This window comes from Phocoena phocoena, chromosome 2 (genome assembly GCF_963924675.1).
Source record: "Phocoena phocoena chromosome 2, mPhoPho1.1, whole genome shotgun sequence".
Taxonomy (NCBI): domain Eukaryota; kingdom Metazoa; phylum Chordata; class Mammalia; order Artiodactyla; family Phocoenidae; genus Phocoena; species Phocoena phocoena.
Window position 1 is genome coordinate 157,331,734 of NC_089220.1, and position 19,349 is coordinate 157,351,082.

Below are 19,349 nucleotides of genomic sequence, written 5' to 3' on the forward strand. Positions count from 1 at the left end.
CGGGGCCCTTTGCGGGGAGACTCCACAGTAATGTAAGGGGCAGAAGTAAGAAGTAACCATATTGTTAATCTTGCTTTCAAATGAATGTAAAGGAATTTGTTCTGCTACCCCGTGTGAGTGCTTGATGATCAGTAACTTGCAGCTTCTCCTGCTGGCATCCGCCGGAGGGCTGTGTGTACACTTCCTGGGCATCTGGCAAGGAACACTCTGCTCTGAGCTTTGTGAGGGTCAGAACAGAAAAACGGGCACAGACGCACGAAAGCTGATCTCTTGGTGAACACGGATACATTGCGCACTGCACCTTTGGTCATAAAATTAAACTGCCCCGATTTTAAGCACCATTAAGTGGTTAGCCTTTCTCTCCAATGTCTTTAATCTTCAGATTGAAAACTGAATGAGCCATTGAACGAGAAAGCTGAGCATTCCGTGAGATGCTGAATTAAGCCAGGGCAAACCCTCAAGTCAGTTTAGGACCTGGGTTAAAAATATAAGGGGGAAAAAAAACATGACCAAAAGACAAGGTAGGGAAAAGAAGTAGAATAAATTATTCCATGGATCTAGATGAAAAGTAGTTGTTTTTTTTTTTAACATTTCTTTAGTTCTGTGTTCAAACGTGTATGCGTAGATGCATATAGTATCTATTAAAAGACACGTACATTACACACAGCCTTAAAAATATCTATTCTACAGTTTTTCAGTGCTTTGTATCATTACTCAAAATAGAATAGACTAACAGAGTAAAAATATTCAGATTTTGGAGAAAGATATAAATGAAACTGTGCGTGCATCCCTAAATACTATTGCTATGTTTCCAGGTTAAATTCTTTTCAACAGGTTCAGTGATGATGCAAGTTAAAAGCTCATCTTAAGCAGCATCTAGGTGGGGATGAAATCACTCCCATGTATTCTTATCACTGACATACATGAGAATTGTGCGAGTTGTTCACAACTGTATAAAATACTGCTTTGGCAATTATCAACATAGCAATGTAGGTTTCATATGGTTTCTATTCTCTCGTCTGCAGCAAGTACAGATCAATTCTCACAGCAATACTGATTCCTGGATAGAGAGTCCATCCCGATTCCTGTAGTGATATACTGGAGGCGAGGGCCCTGAATACTGATACCCAGATGAACTGGCATCTTCCAGAGCTGGGGAAGTTCGATACCGCACCGGACTATCTACTGAAACTGCAGGGAGGGTGTGGTCCTGATAGGGGACGTGTTGAAAGGTGGGGTATTTGGGTAAACTGCTTAAGTGGCTACGGCTGGCATCACGAGTCCACGACTGTCCGTGCATCTCCGGTCTCAGTGCGTAACCAACTTCCGACCATTTTCCGTTATTATCTGGCAAACATTCCACTGGAGGAAGGAGGAATTTCCCATTCTTTGGTGACCCTGAATTGCCCGAATATCCCGCAGCACCGATATCAACAGGGAGAACTTCTATTCGACTGGACGGCTGGACCAGAGGAGTTGGGCGGCTGTAAGATTTCTCTGGAGAAACATCAGTCGAAAGAGTAGAACCGTAAGGTCTCCGGGAAGGATTCACTGGTGTCCCGTGGGGAAACGGTGGAGACACAAAGCTGCTGTTAGCAGCAGGGATGCGCATTGGAGAACTGCCCTGGTAAGTGGGGGGGTCACTGTAAGATGGGGGGTGTGCTGCCCCTCGATCCTCCCCGTCTAACTGGGATGGATATTTTGCATAACTCGGAGGCTGTAATTTAAATGTAAACGTGTTCGGGGCTCTGGATGGACTGGAGCTGGGCTCAGCGTGCCTCCTTGGGCTGTGATGGTAGGCCGCGCCCCTGGGGCTCTGGGAGCGCGCCCTCTCCAGCGCCTGCTCCAGGGCCGCGCTGGCTCCATCCCCGGGTACATTGTCATACTGCGAGGCTGTGGAGCCACGCTTCCCTTCGTCCGCATCCAGCACCTTCACCTTCTGCCTGACGCTGGGGGCCCATGGATCAGCGGAACCGGGGACGGTGACTCTCGGCGTGGGGTGTGCAGCCCGACTTCGGCCTTCAATGGCATACTTGGCGGTTTTCTCAATAGCTGAGATATCTGACGGCTTATTCCATTTGGGCACAAACTCCTTCCTGATGTGTGAAGTGGCGTTGCTATTCTGGTTAGCGGCTGCGTGGTTATACTGCCTGGAATTGTCCTGTGGACCCGATGGAAGTCTCCTTTGAAAATCCACCTCATCTTTAAGCTTTTTACTCTCCTCGTCCACCGACTTCCGCCGCAGCTGCCGCGCCCTCTCGAGGGTACCTGTTCTACTTTGATGGGGAGGGGAATGCTCGTGGGCTTTGTAAGGTGACGAGCCGCTCTCTCTCCTGCCGTCCAGATGCGGACTTGACCTGCCCACACTTCTCTGTCCGTTGCTCAGGTGACTGACGCCAGCTGATTGAGATTCAGGGGGAAGTTGTCCCAAAGGTTTCTTTGGAAATTCATCCTCTTTACCTAAAGGGAAAGATCAATTCATAAGTGACATAAGTGCATGCATAAACGGTATCAAATATAAGAACTATATCATGAATAACTGCTTACTTTTCATGCGTGCACGCAAGCACATGCATAAACATACACAGACACACAGAATTTTAGTGGCTTAGGAGAAGCATTTTTTAGAGAGATTCATACTAAGGCATACCAAAACTCAAAGCCTTATTATGCAATGTGCAGATGGGAAAATTTTATAACCTTATGAGTAAGGATCATACAATTGTGTAACATATTCTTATATTTTGTTAAGATAGTTACCTGCTTTACCATGAATGAGAAGCTGATATTCTCATTTCTATTCCTAAAACAATCCTGCAGGTCAGTAGTTCAGTGTCTCACCATTACGTTCCTTCCACTTAAGCATACCTCAACTAAAACAGTTTTGGAATCTCAGTAAAATGGTTCCTAACAACCTCAAGCAGGTCTGCCAAGTTTAAAAGTTAACTGATGACCAACTGTGGTCTCCAAGTTATCCCCAAATAGCTTATTATTATTCTCTCAGTACCTTCCACCATATATAAAGAAATGGCATTCTCTATTTCCAAATTACTACTCTAAGAGGGTCCTACTTTAAATGCAAAAAAAAGGGAAAAAGAATAAAAAAGAAAATCATATTAGATACTTTTGATCTAATATGATTTGATTTTAAATTTTTTTTTTTTTTTTTTCGGTACGCGGGCCTCTGTCTGTTGTGGCCTCTCCCGTTGCGTAGCACAGGCTCCGGACGCGCAGGCTCGGCGGCCATGGCTCATGGGCCCAGCCGCTCCGCGGCATGTGGGATCTTCCCGGACCGGGGCACGAACCCGTGTCCTCTGCATCGGCGGGCGGACTCTCAACCACTGCGCCACCAGGGAAGCCCTGATTTTAAATTTTAAATAACTAACATGGGAAAATTAATGAGGAATTAAAGGAACATGCAATAAGATGGGCATTTTGTAAAGTGTTTAAAATGATCCACAATACGGACTCCACTAAATACCATCCTGAAAAAAACAACAGACTCCACTTGTAAAAATTCCAAAGCTTAAGACGTATGTTTTTTTTTTAATGTCTTCTATTACTACAGAACCGTATATTCTCACTTAAAAATCAGTCACTGCACTCTCCAAATGCCCTGCCACCCACCCACCTAACAAACGTTTCCTGAGGAAAGCCACGACGAGTCCACCAGCTGTGAGCAGGCAGACACCGCCTCATTCTCAGGTAGCTTACGGTCTAGGTGACGATAATTGTATTATTTACCCACATACCATAATGTTCTTTAAGATGTTAAAATAATTCAATGAGCTTTTCTTTGGGAGAGGAGGGAGTAGAGAATGATGGCAATGCGATATCCTTTAAATAGTTAAGCTACCAGAATAAGAATTATTGAGCTAAAGATACTTTATGCTTTTCTGATTCAGTGGTCTTGGCATAATCAACATGGTTCTTGCATCTTTCTGTAATAAAGACGTTTTATGATATACGGACAGACTATTTTAACTGATAACCCAAACTTGAAAATGCTTGTCATTGAGAAAAGCTTTGTTTATGAACGTTGCATGTAAAATAGTCTGGAGCATTCCAGTTCAGCCTGACTAGCCTCATATGAAATATCTGGAATTGAGGTGAGAAAGCTGACTCAAATGCAGCCCTAGTCCAGGATATTCACAAGTAGTCATTCAGCCTATCAGGTTAAAAACGAACAATAAGGGGCTTCCCTGGTGGCGCAGTGGTTGAGAGTCCACCTGCTGGTGCGGGGGATGCGGGTTCGTGCCCCGGTCCGGGAGGATCCCACATGCCACGGAGCGGCTGGGCCCGTGGGCCATGGCCGCTGGGCCTGTGCGTCCGGAGCCTGTGCTCCACGGCGGGGGAGGCCACGGCAGTGAGAGGCCCGCGTACCGCAAAAAAACAAAAAAAACAAACAATAAAAATAAAATTAAAATCTATCTGGTGTCCCCCAAGTTTTTATCAGCTCTACAAGTAGCTATCCATTTAGTCCCAAGGAAACATATGAATTCCTTCTTTCCTGTAAGAAAATAACCGCAACAAACACAAATTATCTGGAAGATATGATAGAAAAACCAAATGCAGGAGTTTCCTTTTCGCCTCCACTCTCTAAGCGCACAACACAGTAATTGGACTGGCCGATTGATATTCCATCAGATAATAACATCAGCCTTTTCAGGTTGGTGTGTAGAAAACCTGATGGAAAACATAACCATTAAAAAGAAAAGGAAAACAGTGGCTCCTGGAGAGAGTGCTAATCCATGCCTGCAAGATGCACGTTACAGGGACAGACAGGATCAGCTGTAGAGATCCTCACGCTGAGCCCTCCAAGCCGTCCCACGTCCCCACCACTTGATGGCTCCCGGCAGCCTGCAGAGAGCCGCCAACACTCTACTTCCCATGAAATCATTCTAAATTTTTCTAAAAATTCTCCACAGCGGTATTAAAAAAACAAAAAAAGAAGAACAGATTTCAAGCTGCCTGGCTGCTGCAGGTTGCAAGCCTTCTCCCTAGAACACCATCGATCAGCGGAAGCCTCACCTGCTTCTCTCGGCCCAGACCCTGCGTTAGGGTTTCAGTCTTTATCAATTCACAAGTCATGAAAACAGTTGCTTGAAATTAGGTTTTTCGAGGGTTAGCTATCTGCTATGGTTTGAATGTCTGTGTCCTCCTAAAATCCATGTTGAAACTCCCCAGCGTCACCTCCATGTAATGGTGTTTGGAGATGGGGTTTGGGAGGTAATCAGGTCACAGGGTGCAGCCTCGTGATGGGATTAGTGCTCACACCCTTTCCACAGTGGAGTAATGGACGGGGCCACCAAGAGAGGTGGGGTTTCCTGGGTTTTTCCTCCCCCAAACCTCGGGGACTGCAGCCACAGGTCCCTCTGAGTTGTGGTCGACAGTGGGGTGAGGAGTGGCCCTGGCAGAGCAGGAGGAATGCCCAGCTGGGGAGGCAGTGGTCAGACAGGGGGCTCTGGACCCCACACGGGCAACCCACCTCCTTCTGCTGTCACGCCTGCCCAGATGCACCAGAGGGGGTGACACTGAAGAGGGAAGGAAAGGCCGGTACCTGGTTAATGTGAGTGACGTGCTGGGCAGGGCCTGGCACGTGTAGCCCTGGGACAGAGCCACATGCCCTGTGTCCTCTGAGGTGGACGGGGCACCAGAGAATAGACGTTTGCTTTTTCTCTCCCTCAGCAAGGTCTGTGTCTAAAAACCACCTCCTTGTAATGGGCTGAATTGTGCCCCCTCAGAATTCCTATGTTGAAGCCCTAACCCCCCGAACCTCAGAAGGTGACTGCGTTTGGAGATAAGGCCTTTACAGAGGGGACTAAGGTTAAATGAGGTCAGCGGAGTGGGCCTCTCATCCAACATGACAGGTGACCGTATAAGAAGAGGCGATGTGGACAGAGACACACACAGAGGGAGGACCACGTGAAGACACAGTGAGAAGGTAGCACCTAAAGCCAAGCGGAGAAGAAACCAACCCTGCCCTCACCTTGATCTTGGACTTCCAGCCTCCAGAATCATGAGAAAATCAATTCTGTTGTTTGAGCCACTGTCTGTGGCGCTTTTGTTGTAGCAGCGCGCACGGACTAAGACACTACCCTTCGGTCTACATCCTAAACCTCAAAACTGATTTGCTTTTACTAAACACAAATTTTATGGATTGCTTTTCCTGTTAGTGAAAAGTCACATATTTCATTATTTATGATCATCTGCTTTTATGGTTCTAGGAGATTTTCAATGTCGACAATGTAATGAAACCAACTACAGTAATTAAAACTTATTTTAGGGGCTTCCCTGGTGGCGCAGTGGTTGGGAGTCCGCCTGCCGATGCAGGGGACATGGGTTCGTGCCCCGGTCCGGGAAGATCCCACATGCCGCGGAGCGGCTGGGCCCATGAGCCATGGCCGCCGAGCCTGTGCGTCCGGAGCCTGTGCTCCGCAACGGGAGAGGCCACAACAGTGAGAGGCCCACGGACCGAAAAAAAAAAAAAAATTTTACAAAACCAGGTCAAAAAGACAACTGAACACCATAAGTGTGGAGGGTGGACACAGGCAGTAACAGACCCACAGGGGTAACTCGAGTTCCGTTACTTCACAGATTCTTGTGATTTCCTATGGAAACGCAGACATTCAGCTGTAGCTACTTACTGATGCTGATAAAGATAAAGGGCATCTTTGTAAGTGTGGTACCCAGAATTTAAGCAATATTCTAGGTTTGGAGTAACTGAAATGCAGTACAGTGGGGTTTAATAAGGGGCTGATGCAATGGAAGAAATTTTTTAAGAACACTTTACAGTGGTGGTGGGAGGGAGAACGTGAGGGGGAAGAGGTACTAGGGGAGAAAACTGAACATCACGTCCTGTTCCTGTATTCTACTGTCCATAGACTTCCATCCTGAAATCCTTTGGATACATAAAAGGCCCGTATCAGTAAAGACTCATAGGACACAGGGTAAAACGCAGGATTACAAAAATAAGGCACATATTTCTCAGGAGAAGGAATAAAAAAGTGAGAAGGAAGTAATGGACTGAGGTGGTAATTTCATGCCTGAAACAAAATGGAAAGGTACGTGTCATCCATACAAGAGAGTTTTAATTTTTCAATATAATGGGTAAGAAAAGTACTCACCTTACACTTAACACTACTTTATATTCAAGTCAATACACGAATTTCTCTAAGGAAGAGACATTAATATTCTATGCATCTACACATTATATTAGAATTAAAAGAAAATTTTAGCATGTTCCATTTACTTAATGGTCAAGAGGCCAAAATCCACACCGGGAAAAAAAAAATCTGTGACTGTTCTAAAATATCAAAAAAGCAGCTTCTTAAAGTTCTTTCATGGTAGCCCATAATACATTTCCCTTTCACCTTAGCAGAAGATAACCTACTTAAAGTGCAGTCCTACTTATTTTGCAGACCTTCCTATAGCATCTAAAATATTAACAGAATTACCGGTAAGGTTTTGACAAAATGTCCGCTCATTCAAATGTAATTAATCTGAATTAGAGTAACGATATACCATTCAAATAGTACCAAAACATAACGGTTATAAATACCCAAGATCTACGTAGCTATGAAACTAGATATAGCAGGGTTTGGAGAGAAAAAAAAATAATCCACTGCAGACAAAAGGACATTGCGTCTAATTAATTTCTGAATGTCAATCTCTCACTAGGAGCTAGGATTCTGTAAGAGGTGCATGGTGAATACCTCGACTGTACAAAGACATTTAGAGGATATGGCCTCTTTGCCCCCATAAAGATTATCAATAAGCATGGAAGAAAGGAAAGTAATTTGAAAAAGGCAGTAGACAAGGATATAAGAAGGAGCTTTCTATAATGCAAGTGCTTAAGAAACCTAATTCCTCCCAATTTTAAGGACAGTAATGCAAGTTAGGCAAGGAGGCCTTGCTTGGTAAGGGTAAGCTTATTCCCCGGTGCCAGGGCCGGGCCGCAGTGCTGGGAACAGTGCCAGGCTACACCTACTGTCCATAGTGACCTGGGACCGGGGAGCAGGGTAGGGCCACCAGCAGTTGCTGACTGATGACACACGGACTCTGCCACATCCAGATTATTCCTGTAAGTGACCCAACCCCTCTGAACAGCACAGCTCCTCAGTGATTCAAGAGCGAGCAAATGTGCACTTGCTGTTGGCATCTCTAAGGGTCCTCAGAGCCATCGTGACCATGGGAAGGGCTGTCTCTCAAGAGGAGTGAGAAGAGGGTGGGAAGGAGGGACCAGAGGGGAAAAGAGAGAAAGAGGGGAGAGGAGGAGGGGAGGGAGAGGACTGGAGACAGAAGGGAGGAGCGTGGAGGGCAGCAGGGCTGGGGGGGCCCACGGTGGAGCATCGCTCCCCCACCCCCGAGGCCGCTGGGGCCCGCGTGTCTGAGCAGGGACCTGCTCCTGTTTCTCAAAAACTGAGCAAGGCCGAGTCTCGGCAACCACAGCACCAAAACCCAAGGGCCCTGCGCCTGGGGGAGCTGACCTCTGTGTGTAAGTACAAAATCAAGAAAAAAATCTACCCAACCTCGTTGCAAGGAGGTTCTTCCATGAAGATTAGTCATTCAACTTTCCCTGAGCTGAAGCCGTACTAGGCAGACCCTCCAAGAAGTACATATGCCATCGTCATATTTTCATATGCTAATAAATATCCCCTGCCCTTTCCCACAAAAGTAGATCCAAATAAGCATTAAAGATTCTTGTACAATCTCTTCATAGATTCACCTTAACCTCCTCGAACTACCTGTCCCCCAAAACACACACCGCTATACTTGGCCTTTGTTTGGTTTAAGTATCTCCTTTCACCCCTAAGCAACTGAGTGTAACTAAAAGATTCAAGCATAACTGACGTCAAAAGAGATAGCTATAAACAGGCAATAGGTACTAATATTTATTATCCACACTTTCCCCTGAAAACCAGGAGTTTAAATGATATTTTTCACTAGCGTTCCATTATGTGAATGGTGAGTATTTTTATGCCAGTGCCAACAATCAGACTACTCTGCTCAAAAAGAAAAAAAAAAGGAACTACAGCTTGATATAGTTCAGGATAAACGCAAAAATGCTTATTATTAAATAACTTTTTTCCTTGAAAAAAAAAAAAAAAAAAGAAAAGCCACCGAAAAGAATACTCCTAAGCATCCCTAAAGAAATACGGGAGGGTCTCAAGCCCCTTTGGGCAGGTCCATCTCTGATCTTACTCAGGTCTCTGTCACCACCCAGTGGACACCACACGCAACTACAAGTCTCACAGACTGCCTCCGAACACATGAGCAGCTTTCTTCGCCCAAGGATACGTAATTACAGGAAAGTGCTCTCAATGCTCTTCCCTGTGAGCAACTTTCTACTTTTAAATTTCAACAACAGAATACATGTACTCTGACTGTTCTAACGGTTTTCAGTGATAAATGGTGGGGAGCACTGTCAGGAAAATTCTTCTGGGACAGAATCATCTTATTCCTTTTTCCAGATTAAATATTAAGTCCATTTGAGGTTTCAAATATTGTCACAAAAGTACTGATTTCAAATTTATATCTGAAAAACAGAGCAGTTTCATTCTGTTTAATGTACTATAAGCCAGAAGAATATACAATTCAAACACTATTACAGCTTTCAACAAGGTGATCAAAAGAAATACAGTATGCTTTCAAAATTATAGCTATGATAGTTTCCAAAAATCCAAAAACCTTATTGCAGTTAGGCTCATAGGCTGGACTTTCTTTCTAGCAGATTAAACTTGAAAGATAAGGGAAGCTGAAAGGACATAATCATTTAACACATTTATTTTTATAAACCTATTTTAATGCCACATAAATTAAACAGATCTTTGTGAAATAATTTTTAAAACCTGTACTGTGTGTTTCCTAGGGTTTCAAGTCACAAACACAGTACAAACTGCTGTGCATGTGTAACATCAGTTTCCACTACACAAACGTGAAAACGTACTCAAACCCTCACAAATTGAGACAGAACACATAACTAAACTGACTTGTCTGTGTGTGCAATCGAGATGCAGAAAGATTCCATCACCTCCAAAAACTGCCTCCCGCTAACCTTTTGTAGACGATACGTTTTTATATCCTAAAAAATTCATTATAGCTTCATTTGTTCATTAAAAAATATCGACTGAATGCCTACTCTATGCCAGGCACTGCCCTAGGTGCTGGCGACACGAAGACACGGTCACGGTCCTCCAGGAACTTACCGTCTAGTGCAGACATCAAACTAACTGGCACGGGGGTGACGCCCAGCGAGTGTGGGGACAGATGCACACACGGGGCACGCACGTTTCCAGCACAAAATAGCGGTGACCAAACTCTGCGGCTTTGGGGAGGTGGGGGACTGGCCGAGTCTTCAGGAAGGAGACAAGGCTTAAGCCAAGCCGTGTGCACCCAGCAGGGTGGACTGGGTCAGAGGCCCGGGTGGTGCGGAGCCCCCTCACCACGTTCCCCCTTAACCGCCAGCATGAGCAGAGCAACATCAACCAGTGTTCCCGTTTATCCACCCCTCTCCTTTTATCCCCACACTACTCTCCATCCCCTTTCTACCATTTCCTAGTAAAAGATCTTACGAACGACTGCTACCAGGTTTCCTCATGTGTAAAATGATGACGAATTCTTTTTCTTAAGAGTTATTTTAAGGATTAAATGAGACAGTGCATGTGGTATGTGGCAGAGAGCAAGCATTCAATACATACTAGCTGCTAGTTAGATGCTAAATCATCCCATTCCATTACACAGGTTTTGAGATTTTTATTCTCGTGTTCAAATAGTTCTATTATATACATGTATTTTTTTCTTTATGTGTCTTTTACTAAAACTTGTCTTAAACTCTTTTTAAAAGTAGGCAAGACATTTAAAAATAAATGTTGAAATAGCAAGAATATAGTTAATAACTGCCGTTCCAAATGCATTCCCTGCTACAGGAAAGAATTAGCAGAAAAGGGACATCATCACACTGCACCAGGGAGGGGTGACCTTCCAGAGCACAGGTGATGGTCTCACAGGGCCCAGGCCCACACTCCATTATTGCTGTGACGGCTTGTTTTCTAGTGAATCCTGAAGACCCAGAACAAACCTCGGAGAACACGGATTAGACCCCTTGCAATTAAATAACTAAAAGCAGAGCATCTTGGTTTTTAGCAAAGGTGTGTTCTTAAAACTTCTTTCTACTGTGCTCTCTCCACATTTTCTTTTTTTCTCTTCCACTCACCCGGTATCACCCTCCAACCATCTTCCCCCATTTATCCTGTTTCTAGCTCTATTATGACCCTATTCACACTCTATTATTGTGTAAATTCTGTCTCTCCTCTGTGCACCCTGAGAGCAAGAAGCACGTCATTCTTTTCAGTTAAATCCCCAACAGAGCACCTAGCAGAAAACCTAACAGGTGGTCCTGGAAGATGTTTTGAAATAAATGAATAAAATATATTATTTAGGGCTCCCCTGGTGGCGCAGTGGTTGGGACTCCGCCTGCCGATGCAGGGGACACGGGTTCGTGCCCCGGTCCGGGGGGATCCCGCGTGCCGCGGAGCAGCTGGGCCCGTGAGCCATGGCCGCTGGGCCTGCGCGTCCGGAGCGCGACGGGAGAGGCCACGGCAGTGAGAGGCCCGCGTACCGCAAAAAAAAAAAAAAAAAAAAAAAAATATATATATATATATATATATATATATACTGCAACATACTGCCAAGAGCCCTGGATCAGCAGTCAGGAAACTCTGACTCTAGTGGCAGCAATAATGGTGTGTCTGCAGGTTCTGCAGCTTCAGAGTTAGCATTTTAGTATCAGTTTCCTCTTCTAGAAAATGGGACTTTTACTTGCTCTGTTACTGCGTATGGTTCCACAAAACGAGATGAAAGTAAAAAGCGCTTATTGTTACGGTAGCTTAAAGCACCATGGTCACTTCTGTTGAAATAACATTATTTGTATATCAAACTTCCTAAATTTAAGTAGGGACTCTATTAGGAGAGGCAGATTTAATTAATATGTTTATTCAATTTTTCTTAAAATCGAAGATTTTAAGAAATCTGATTTACATGATGTCATCACAAGTATGCTGCTGTTTTCAAACAGAAATGGCCCATGTTAACTGCACCGTGTCTTCCAATCTTAATTGTAAGTTACACATAAAGAGTCTGGCTATTTCCTTACCAGGTTCTGGAAGGTCTAACTTTGCCCGCTTTAGTTCTACCATAGAAATCTGGAGCTGCTCTATTACAAAGTCGTCTTCGAAGAAAAAATCCTTTGCCAAGGTCTCCTGAAGAAATTCCACAAGTTCTTCCATAGACAATTTCATAAGATGTTCTGAGAAAGGAGGAAAAGGTAAACAACAGCTACTTTAGGTTGAGAATATAATTATTCTATTGTGATGTATGTTTTTAAAAGGGCACAGCATACAATTTATACATGGCCTTGTGAATTTCACCGAAACTGAGTAAGACCAACAGCTTTTCTGATATTAAAACAGTCACAGAGAAAAGCAGGTACCCCTGGGGGCTTGGGGAGAGGCGAATGCTGCTAAATACATTCTCGTTGGTGTAAGAATAACCGGACCTGGGTATTAATATTCCCCCAGAGCCACCCAGGATGACATGTGTGCTTTCTGTTTCACTGATACGGAGCTCCAACTGTTATAGGCACATCCACTTGTAGGTATGTATTTTAACTGTCTCAGAATTTCTCAAAAATCTGGATTATTAATTTTATTTGTATTTCTACTTATGAAAAAATTCAAATTACAGATACAAAGCAGAAAGTAAAAATCAGCTAAGATCCACTAGCCAATGACCTACAAGCAGATGTATGTACATGTGTATCAATTTACAAAAATAAATGATACTCTCCATGTCATTCACCTCCTTGTTTCTCCCCCACTCGATGGCATACATCACTGATACCTCTCACTTCAACAAACATGATTTTATACCACCATCATTAACTATATAAGAGCCCATTGTATTGTACGCTCTATACTTTACTTAATTGGTCTTCTAATATTGGGCATTTAGGTTGTTTCTAATTTTTATTTTTACTGTTTAAAATCACTGTGTGTTTTTTTTTTTTTTAGTAACAATGTCTCTAAATATTGTTAAGGCCATCAGGGAAAAAAACAAGAAAAAAATCTTACGAGCTTCAGCTAACTATTGGTCCAGTTTTTGAAGGTTTATATGGTGAAGGAACTTCATGTAAGTCCTTGAGCTGTGTTTTCCTAACAAGAAAAAATACACAGCAGCAGACAAAGGTTTTCCACAGCTTATTTAATCTAATGACATGGTAGGAAAAAAACTAACTGTTATGCTTAAAGTTTATTTACAAAAGGTAGAGAAACTTTTTACTTGTCAAAGTTAAGTAAGAGTCTGAAGTAAAACATAATTTAAGAGGAGGAAGAGAGCTACAGGGAAATATAACATCATGTTTTTACTTTCTCACTGCTTAGGGAACATTAAACTAATAATGTTTAAACTAACTAATGTAAACTAATGATGTTTAGTATACTAAGAGTATACTTTTGCTCTACATTTTTGTCAGTTCATAATCCAGAAAGAGAGAAAAGAAGTAAAGGGGGTGAGAGGAGAGACTGATTGATTGATTTCCTGTGGTTATGACAGACCCTGAGTCTTGGGAGATAATTCATTGCCAATTGTTTCATCTTGGTGTTGTGGTTTGCGTGTTGGGGGAGGGAGGGAAATGGACCACAACACTTCTGAATCCTCTTCTTTCAGAGTAAACTATACAGTCGTGATTTCAAAGTTTCATTCCAACCTAGAATTCGGATAATCTGGTGCTCCTGAAGGCCACGCTTTTCAAGTAAGCAATCAAGCAATCTCATATCAAAGTACCTAACACATTCTTAGAACAAAGCCAAGCACAGCAGGGAGAAAAACTATAAAACATGACCCCAAGCACTCAATTAGCTTATAAGTTATGGGGGCAACTGAAGAGATGATCATTCAAGAACAAGATAGGATGCAGAGTATACAATGAACGTGAACCTAGGCTGTGCCCTACGCTGGAAGTGTTGTGTGAGGTTCCAAAGCTTCCAGCAACTCTCTTCTCCGCACTGTTACAAGATGAGTCACCAAAGTTTTAAGGTCGGGTTGAGACTTTAAGACGAAAAACGTTCTTCATATTCATAAAGAGAAACTCTCATTCCTTGACTTAAGGCACAGCATATCAAATATACAGAGCCCTTGAAATATTGCAACTGAAGGCTTTTAAAAGCCTTGCCTTACATTTGGGCAACTGTGGACATGGACTGTACTTGCTTCAGAGGCCGCAAAGCAGCCAAACAGGGAGATGAGCTGGAGGTTCCCCAACTCTGGTCTACGGCGTGGGGCTGGATGCTTTTTTCCTGGGTGAAGGACACAGTAAAGGAAAACGTCCTCACTAGCCCTTTTAGCTAAGGGGCCTGGCTTCTTTAGTCTCTCCCTTTTCCTACTACAAACCTGAGATTCAGACCAATGAAAAGACATAAGGGATCCCCCCTGGAAACAAATAACTAACAGGAATATTATTATTAGTGAAACATATACACTGCATTCTATTGAAGTGTGAAGATGAAAATGACATAGAGAAAAAAATCAAAGACGTTTTCCAATGTAGTAAGCTTCTGGTCATGAGGAAGAACCAATGAAAGTAAAGTGCCAACTGAAGATAATTTCACTGATTCCCAAGAATTTTTAAAACTCATTACTGAAAGAAAAGGAATTTGAATTTGGGTGGGTAATGAGAAATCAAAGTTAAAACAAGGCTAGGTTTTTGTGAAATCTTTATAATTAAAACATTTTCTTACTTCTGTGTAATTTTAAGATTGTGTAAGACATAGCAGTAAGAATTCGTTCTCCTTCAAAGATATAGATGTCCCATATTCTGAGGTTTAGTGTAAAGGGAGTCTACAATTAAAACAAAACAGAAATAAGATTAACAGTTTGCCCTTGGCTGGAATTTGTAATTTTATGATTGGGCTTTGTAAATAAATACTCACCCGATCAAGGAAACATTGAAAAAACCATTTCATTGTGTAAAAACTTGTGTAGATTTCTTGAGAATCCTGGAAAAAACAAAGACTTCACAACTTCTGGATTGCAGCACACAAAATATGACAATATAATACTAAAAGTTAGGCAGGTTTTTGGAGGTAGCTGTCACAGCTAAACAAAACCATTCATTACAAATCTCTTTCGTGCTGGAGTAGTTCCACTTCTTCTCTCCTGACTCCCTCTTCTCCCTCAATTTTACTTTTGAAAATCACCCTGAGAATAAATCCTTCATAAGATAGGACTGTAATACAACACTTTGCTTCTCTTTAATATATTCTAAAGGGACGTATCCTTGCTTTACTAAATTACTGTGTTTTACAGGACAGCATGTATATGGTTCACTGAGGATGAGTTTGTATGACTCCTAAAATATTTTAGTGTGATTAAAAACCTCCCAAATCACTGAGAAATCACACATCCTTAAAAACTATATTGTTTGTATATATCAGCTTCAAAGTTTGATTCTATGAGTTAGTGCTGTGATAGTTCATCCGTACTCAATTTCACAAATCTAACGTCCTTTGAAAAACTGGGAATTACAACTGCTCAGTAAATGACATGGACAAGACTATAAATCAATAGGGTAATTGGGACCAATGGCTGCACTCAAGTCTTCTAGCTTTATTCTTGGTGTAGGTGGGTGTAAGTCAATGTCACATCTACCTACCAAGTGCTGCTTAAGCTTGGACAAAAATTTATTCAGTATTTTTTCATGATGTTCTTGAAACCTCAAGAGTTTGGGAAAACCATGGACAAAAAATCCTAGAATATAAACATAAAAACAATACTTCATAAACAACACCAACAGAAATCTCTATTTTAAAGTGCAACATACTTCTTTCATCTTTTAACTGTCAACAACAAGAACAATGAATCCAGTAATCACCCAAATACTTTTCCTCCCCTCCAAGGAAACAATTGTGTATAAGCATTGGTTAATGAAACTTACAGTCTAGTATGTGTTTGCTCAGGATCTTCTATATCCTTGTAAAAGTATAAAAGAGGACAGAATATTTCTGAATTAAAAGGGAAACTAAGAAAAAATGGAAACTGAGGCCATTTATCAAAATTATCTGTTCTCTTGAAGTACTGGGTCATGTCTTATATGTACACATTTTTATAAGTTATTCTAATCTTGATTACTTACTTTGTTTTACCATTAATACATTACATAACAAACATTTTATTACCCTTTTCAGGCTTACTCCAATACCATGCCAAGGTTATTATCACTTTTTAATCCTTTCTATAAGTGATACTTAACATCAGCTAAAACATACAGGCACTATATGATCGATGTTAATATATTCTATCCCAACTGATTATACAATACAATCTATAAGATTTCTAGGAAGTAACTGTAAATGGGAAGTTAGTATTCATTTTGTGTATTTAAGTCATGGAACTTTACATCTATTTTCATTCAAAAATTTCCTTTCAGATATTCTATATAATCTGTTAAAAAGGATGCATACACAGTGAATTTATCATTTATCCACATTAGTGTTTTCCAACCTGGGTTCTACTTAACTTCGAAAGATGTTACTAAATGTTCTGTTTTTAAAAGAATCCAGGAGAAATACTGTGTGTTATATATACCCTTCTTGCCTATGTTCATGAGGCATAGGAACTTCTGAATGTTTCTAAGTTGCTTTATGGACTAAAGAAACCTGGTTTTCTTCGTTTAGCTCATCTCCCAGCCTTACTGGCTCTTGGAGTCCATTTTTCCGCACAGCACACCTGTTTCCAAAAAGTGAAACTACGTCCCTCCAAGAACCCAAAGAACACACTGCTGGGAAACACAGCTTTATAATCTTCAGGGAAGGGCTACTTCTTAGCTAATTCTCCGCTTTCTAAGGTGCGTGTAGAACTTCCCAGACAGCAACTTCCTCCCTTCGTAACACTGTCCAGTGAAGTGAGTCCATAAAAAATCCATGTCTCTCTTTCTGTGCCACTTTCATGGTCAATTCGATAGGAATGGGAGTTGGAAGAATTTCAATAAAAAGTCTGATTTTGAAAAAGGCAATCCCTTCAGTAATACACAAGTGCCCAAGGGTGCTAAGATACCCAACTCTGCTTCACTTTTCAGTGGTGTCCCAGACTTGATATTTTAAATCTCATTTTCTTCAGCCCTCACTTTATTCTACACATTTGTAAGTGATACCACTTTCATATAGGAAATGCAAAGAACTGAGGTAACCTTCAGTTATATAATTTCACAGGCAGACCTTGAAACAAATATCTCTAAGTACAAACTTACCCATAATAATGACCTAAACTGCTTTGGTAATGTAAATGTTAGGATAGTAAAATTAATACTGCTTTATAGATTAGACTGGTGACAATAATTACTGAAAGCAAAGCTATCAGGTTTGTTTAAAAGAATGAATTTTCTAAAATTGGGCGGTATTCCACATAATTACATACTACTTAAACCGTAACATTCCACTGTACTTCAAGATATATCAGCAACACCATCTCAGGGTAAAGCAAAATGAAGACTGATAAAGAAGAGTTATTCTTCTTCAAGATGTCTTTTGAAATGATACCGTTTATTGGATGGCAGCTCAATATAATGTGTCTTACTACTGGAGTCTCTTTATGGGATGCAAAGTGACCAGAAACAGTTATCATGCAGATAGTATTTATTTTTTAAAAGATTCACAGGGAACACTGAGGGAGAACAGACAGACACACACACACACACACAGACACACACAATGCCCCCACCATAACCACATGGTAAGAATGTGAGATTTAATAAACTATGGTCTATGGAAGGTCATACTTTTTTTTTTTTTTTTGCGGTACGCGGGCCTCTCACTGTTGCGGCCTCTCCCGTTGCAGAGCACAGGGTCCGGACGCGCAGGCCCAGCGGCCATGGCTCACAGGCCCAGCCGCTCCGCGGCATGTGGGATCCTCCCGGACGGGGAACGAACCCGCGTCCCCTGCATTGGCAGGCGGACTCTCAACCGTTGCGCCACCAGGGAAGCCCCGGAAGGTCATACTTTTGAAAATTTAAAATACTACTTTAATATGTGGCAGGTTTCCTACCACATAAAGCTTTAACATTCACAAACAGAACTAAGATGGTCCATTCTCAGAGTGATTAGTGTTAAAATTGTTTTTAATTTGGTATTATCACACGCAGTGGCACTGGGAAAATAATTTTGCATTATACGGACAAATGCCACTTTTATTTCCAAGAGAAGCTGCAATCCAAACTCTCGCAAGTAAAGTTTACTGCATATGCTTGGCAAATATAACGAAAACGTTATTAAAAACCTCCTTCTAACTTGAAAACCAAAAAATTATGCAAGTTTTGAAATATTAAATAATAAAGTGGCCAGAATATGTTATCAGCCTTTTTACTGTAAAACGGAGTCAATTTTACGGCTGAAACAACTGAAACACACACATGAAATACAAAACTACTCAATTACGGTGTACCTTTCCTTTAAACACCTAAGTGTCATTTCTCAATTAATACTCTTTGACAAAGAAGCAGACATCACAACATCCAGTCAATAGGAGACATCTCACTGAATGACATCTCACTGTCCAAAAGTTCTGAACAAAAGCTCTCAATAATTCAGTTTTTCCTAAATTCTTCTAAACCTAAATTAGTTTCTCCTGACTGGGCCAAGTAAGGAAAGAGTTTTAAAATGTCAACAGTATACTTTGTAGTAAACACGAAGGAATATAAACGTGAACAGAAAAGTTTAGAAATAGAGAAGAATTAAATGAGAAACTAGTAACAAACACTAATGAATTAAAGAAGCCCCTAAACATTTTTTTGTACTTAACCCTACCGATCATCTTCCAAAGTCTGACTTTGTTTGAATTTGCCTTTTTCTCCCTCCCTTGTTTGTTGCTGATGATCAACTATGGGGTTTTCTTACCATGCATGGCATGTTTGGGGCCCGAGAACAGTTTGACCAGGGCCCAGAAGGCGTCTTCTTCATTCATATACATGAGGAGTAAGGCTGTGATCTGGCTCATCCCCTGACAGTATCCAACTTCCTAAAGAGAAAACGAGAGCAGAGAAACTGGGGGTTTTCAGATCGAATTACATGTACATGCACATATAAAAAACTGATGTAGAAAATAATCAGAAAAGGCCTAAACACATTATTTAATGGCAATTCTATAGAGAGATATTACAATCTCAACAGCACTGAGCCACATACTATCAAAGAATGCACCTGGAATCGGAGAATACACGAGGAAGTACAGGCAAGTCTAACCTATGCGGATTTTCCTGAGCCCTGTTCAGTAAGTACCATTACACCTTCTGCAGAGGCTGT

The 19,349-nt window shown here is 41.8% G+C and overlaps 1 protein-coding gene across 2 annotated transcripts in view; it reads right to left on the reverse strand.

The window, feature by feature from the left end:
- Positions 1 to 1,042: 1,042 nt before the first annotated feature.
- Positions 1,043 to 19,349, reverse strand: part of USP6NL (USP6 N-terminal like) — a 104,476-nt gene continuing 86,169 nt past the window's right edge. For both annotated transcript variants that reach the window (XM_065872250.1, XM_065872251.1), the window contains exons 9-14: positions 18,945 to 19,065; positions 15,710 to 15,804; positions 14,988 to 15,053; positions 14,796 to 14,895; positions 12,155 to 12,307; positions 1,043 to 2,460 (exon numbers count right to left, since the gene is read on the reverse strand). In XM_065872250.1, the coding sequence (XP_065728322.1) occupies positions 1,043 to 2,460; positions 12,155 to 12,307; positions 14,796 to 14,895; positions 14,988 to 15,053; positions 15,710 to 15,804; positions 18,945 to 19,065 (1,953 nt within the window). The remainder of the gene's footprint in view (positions 2,461 to 12,154; positions 12,308 to 14,795; positions 14,896 to 14,987; positions 15,054 to 15,709; positions 15,805 to 18,944; positions 19,066 to 19,349) is intronic.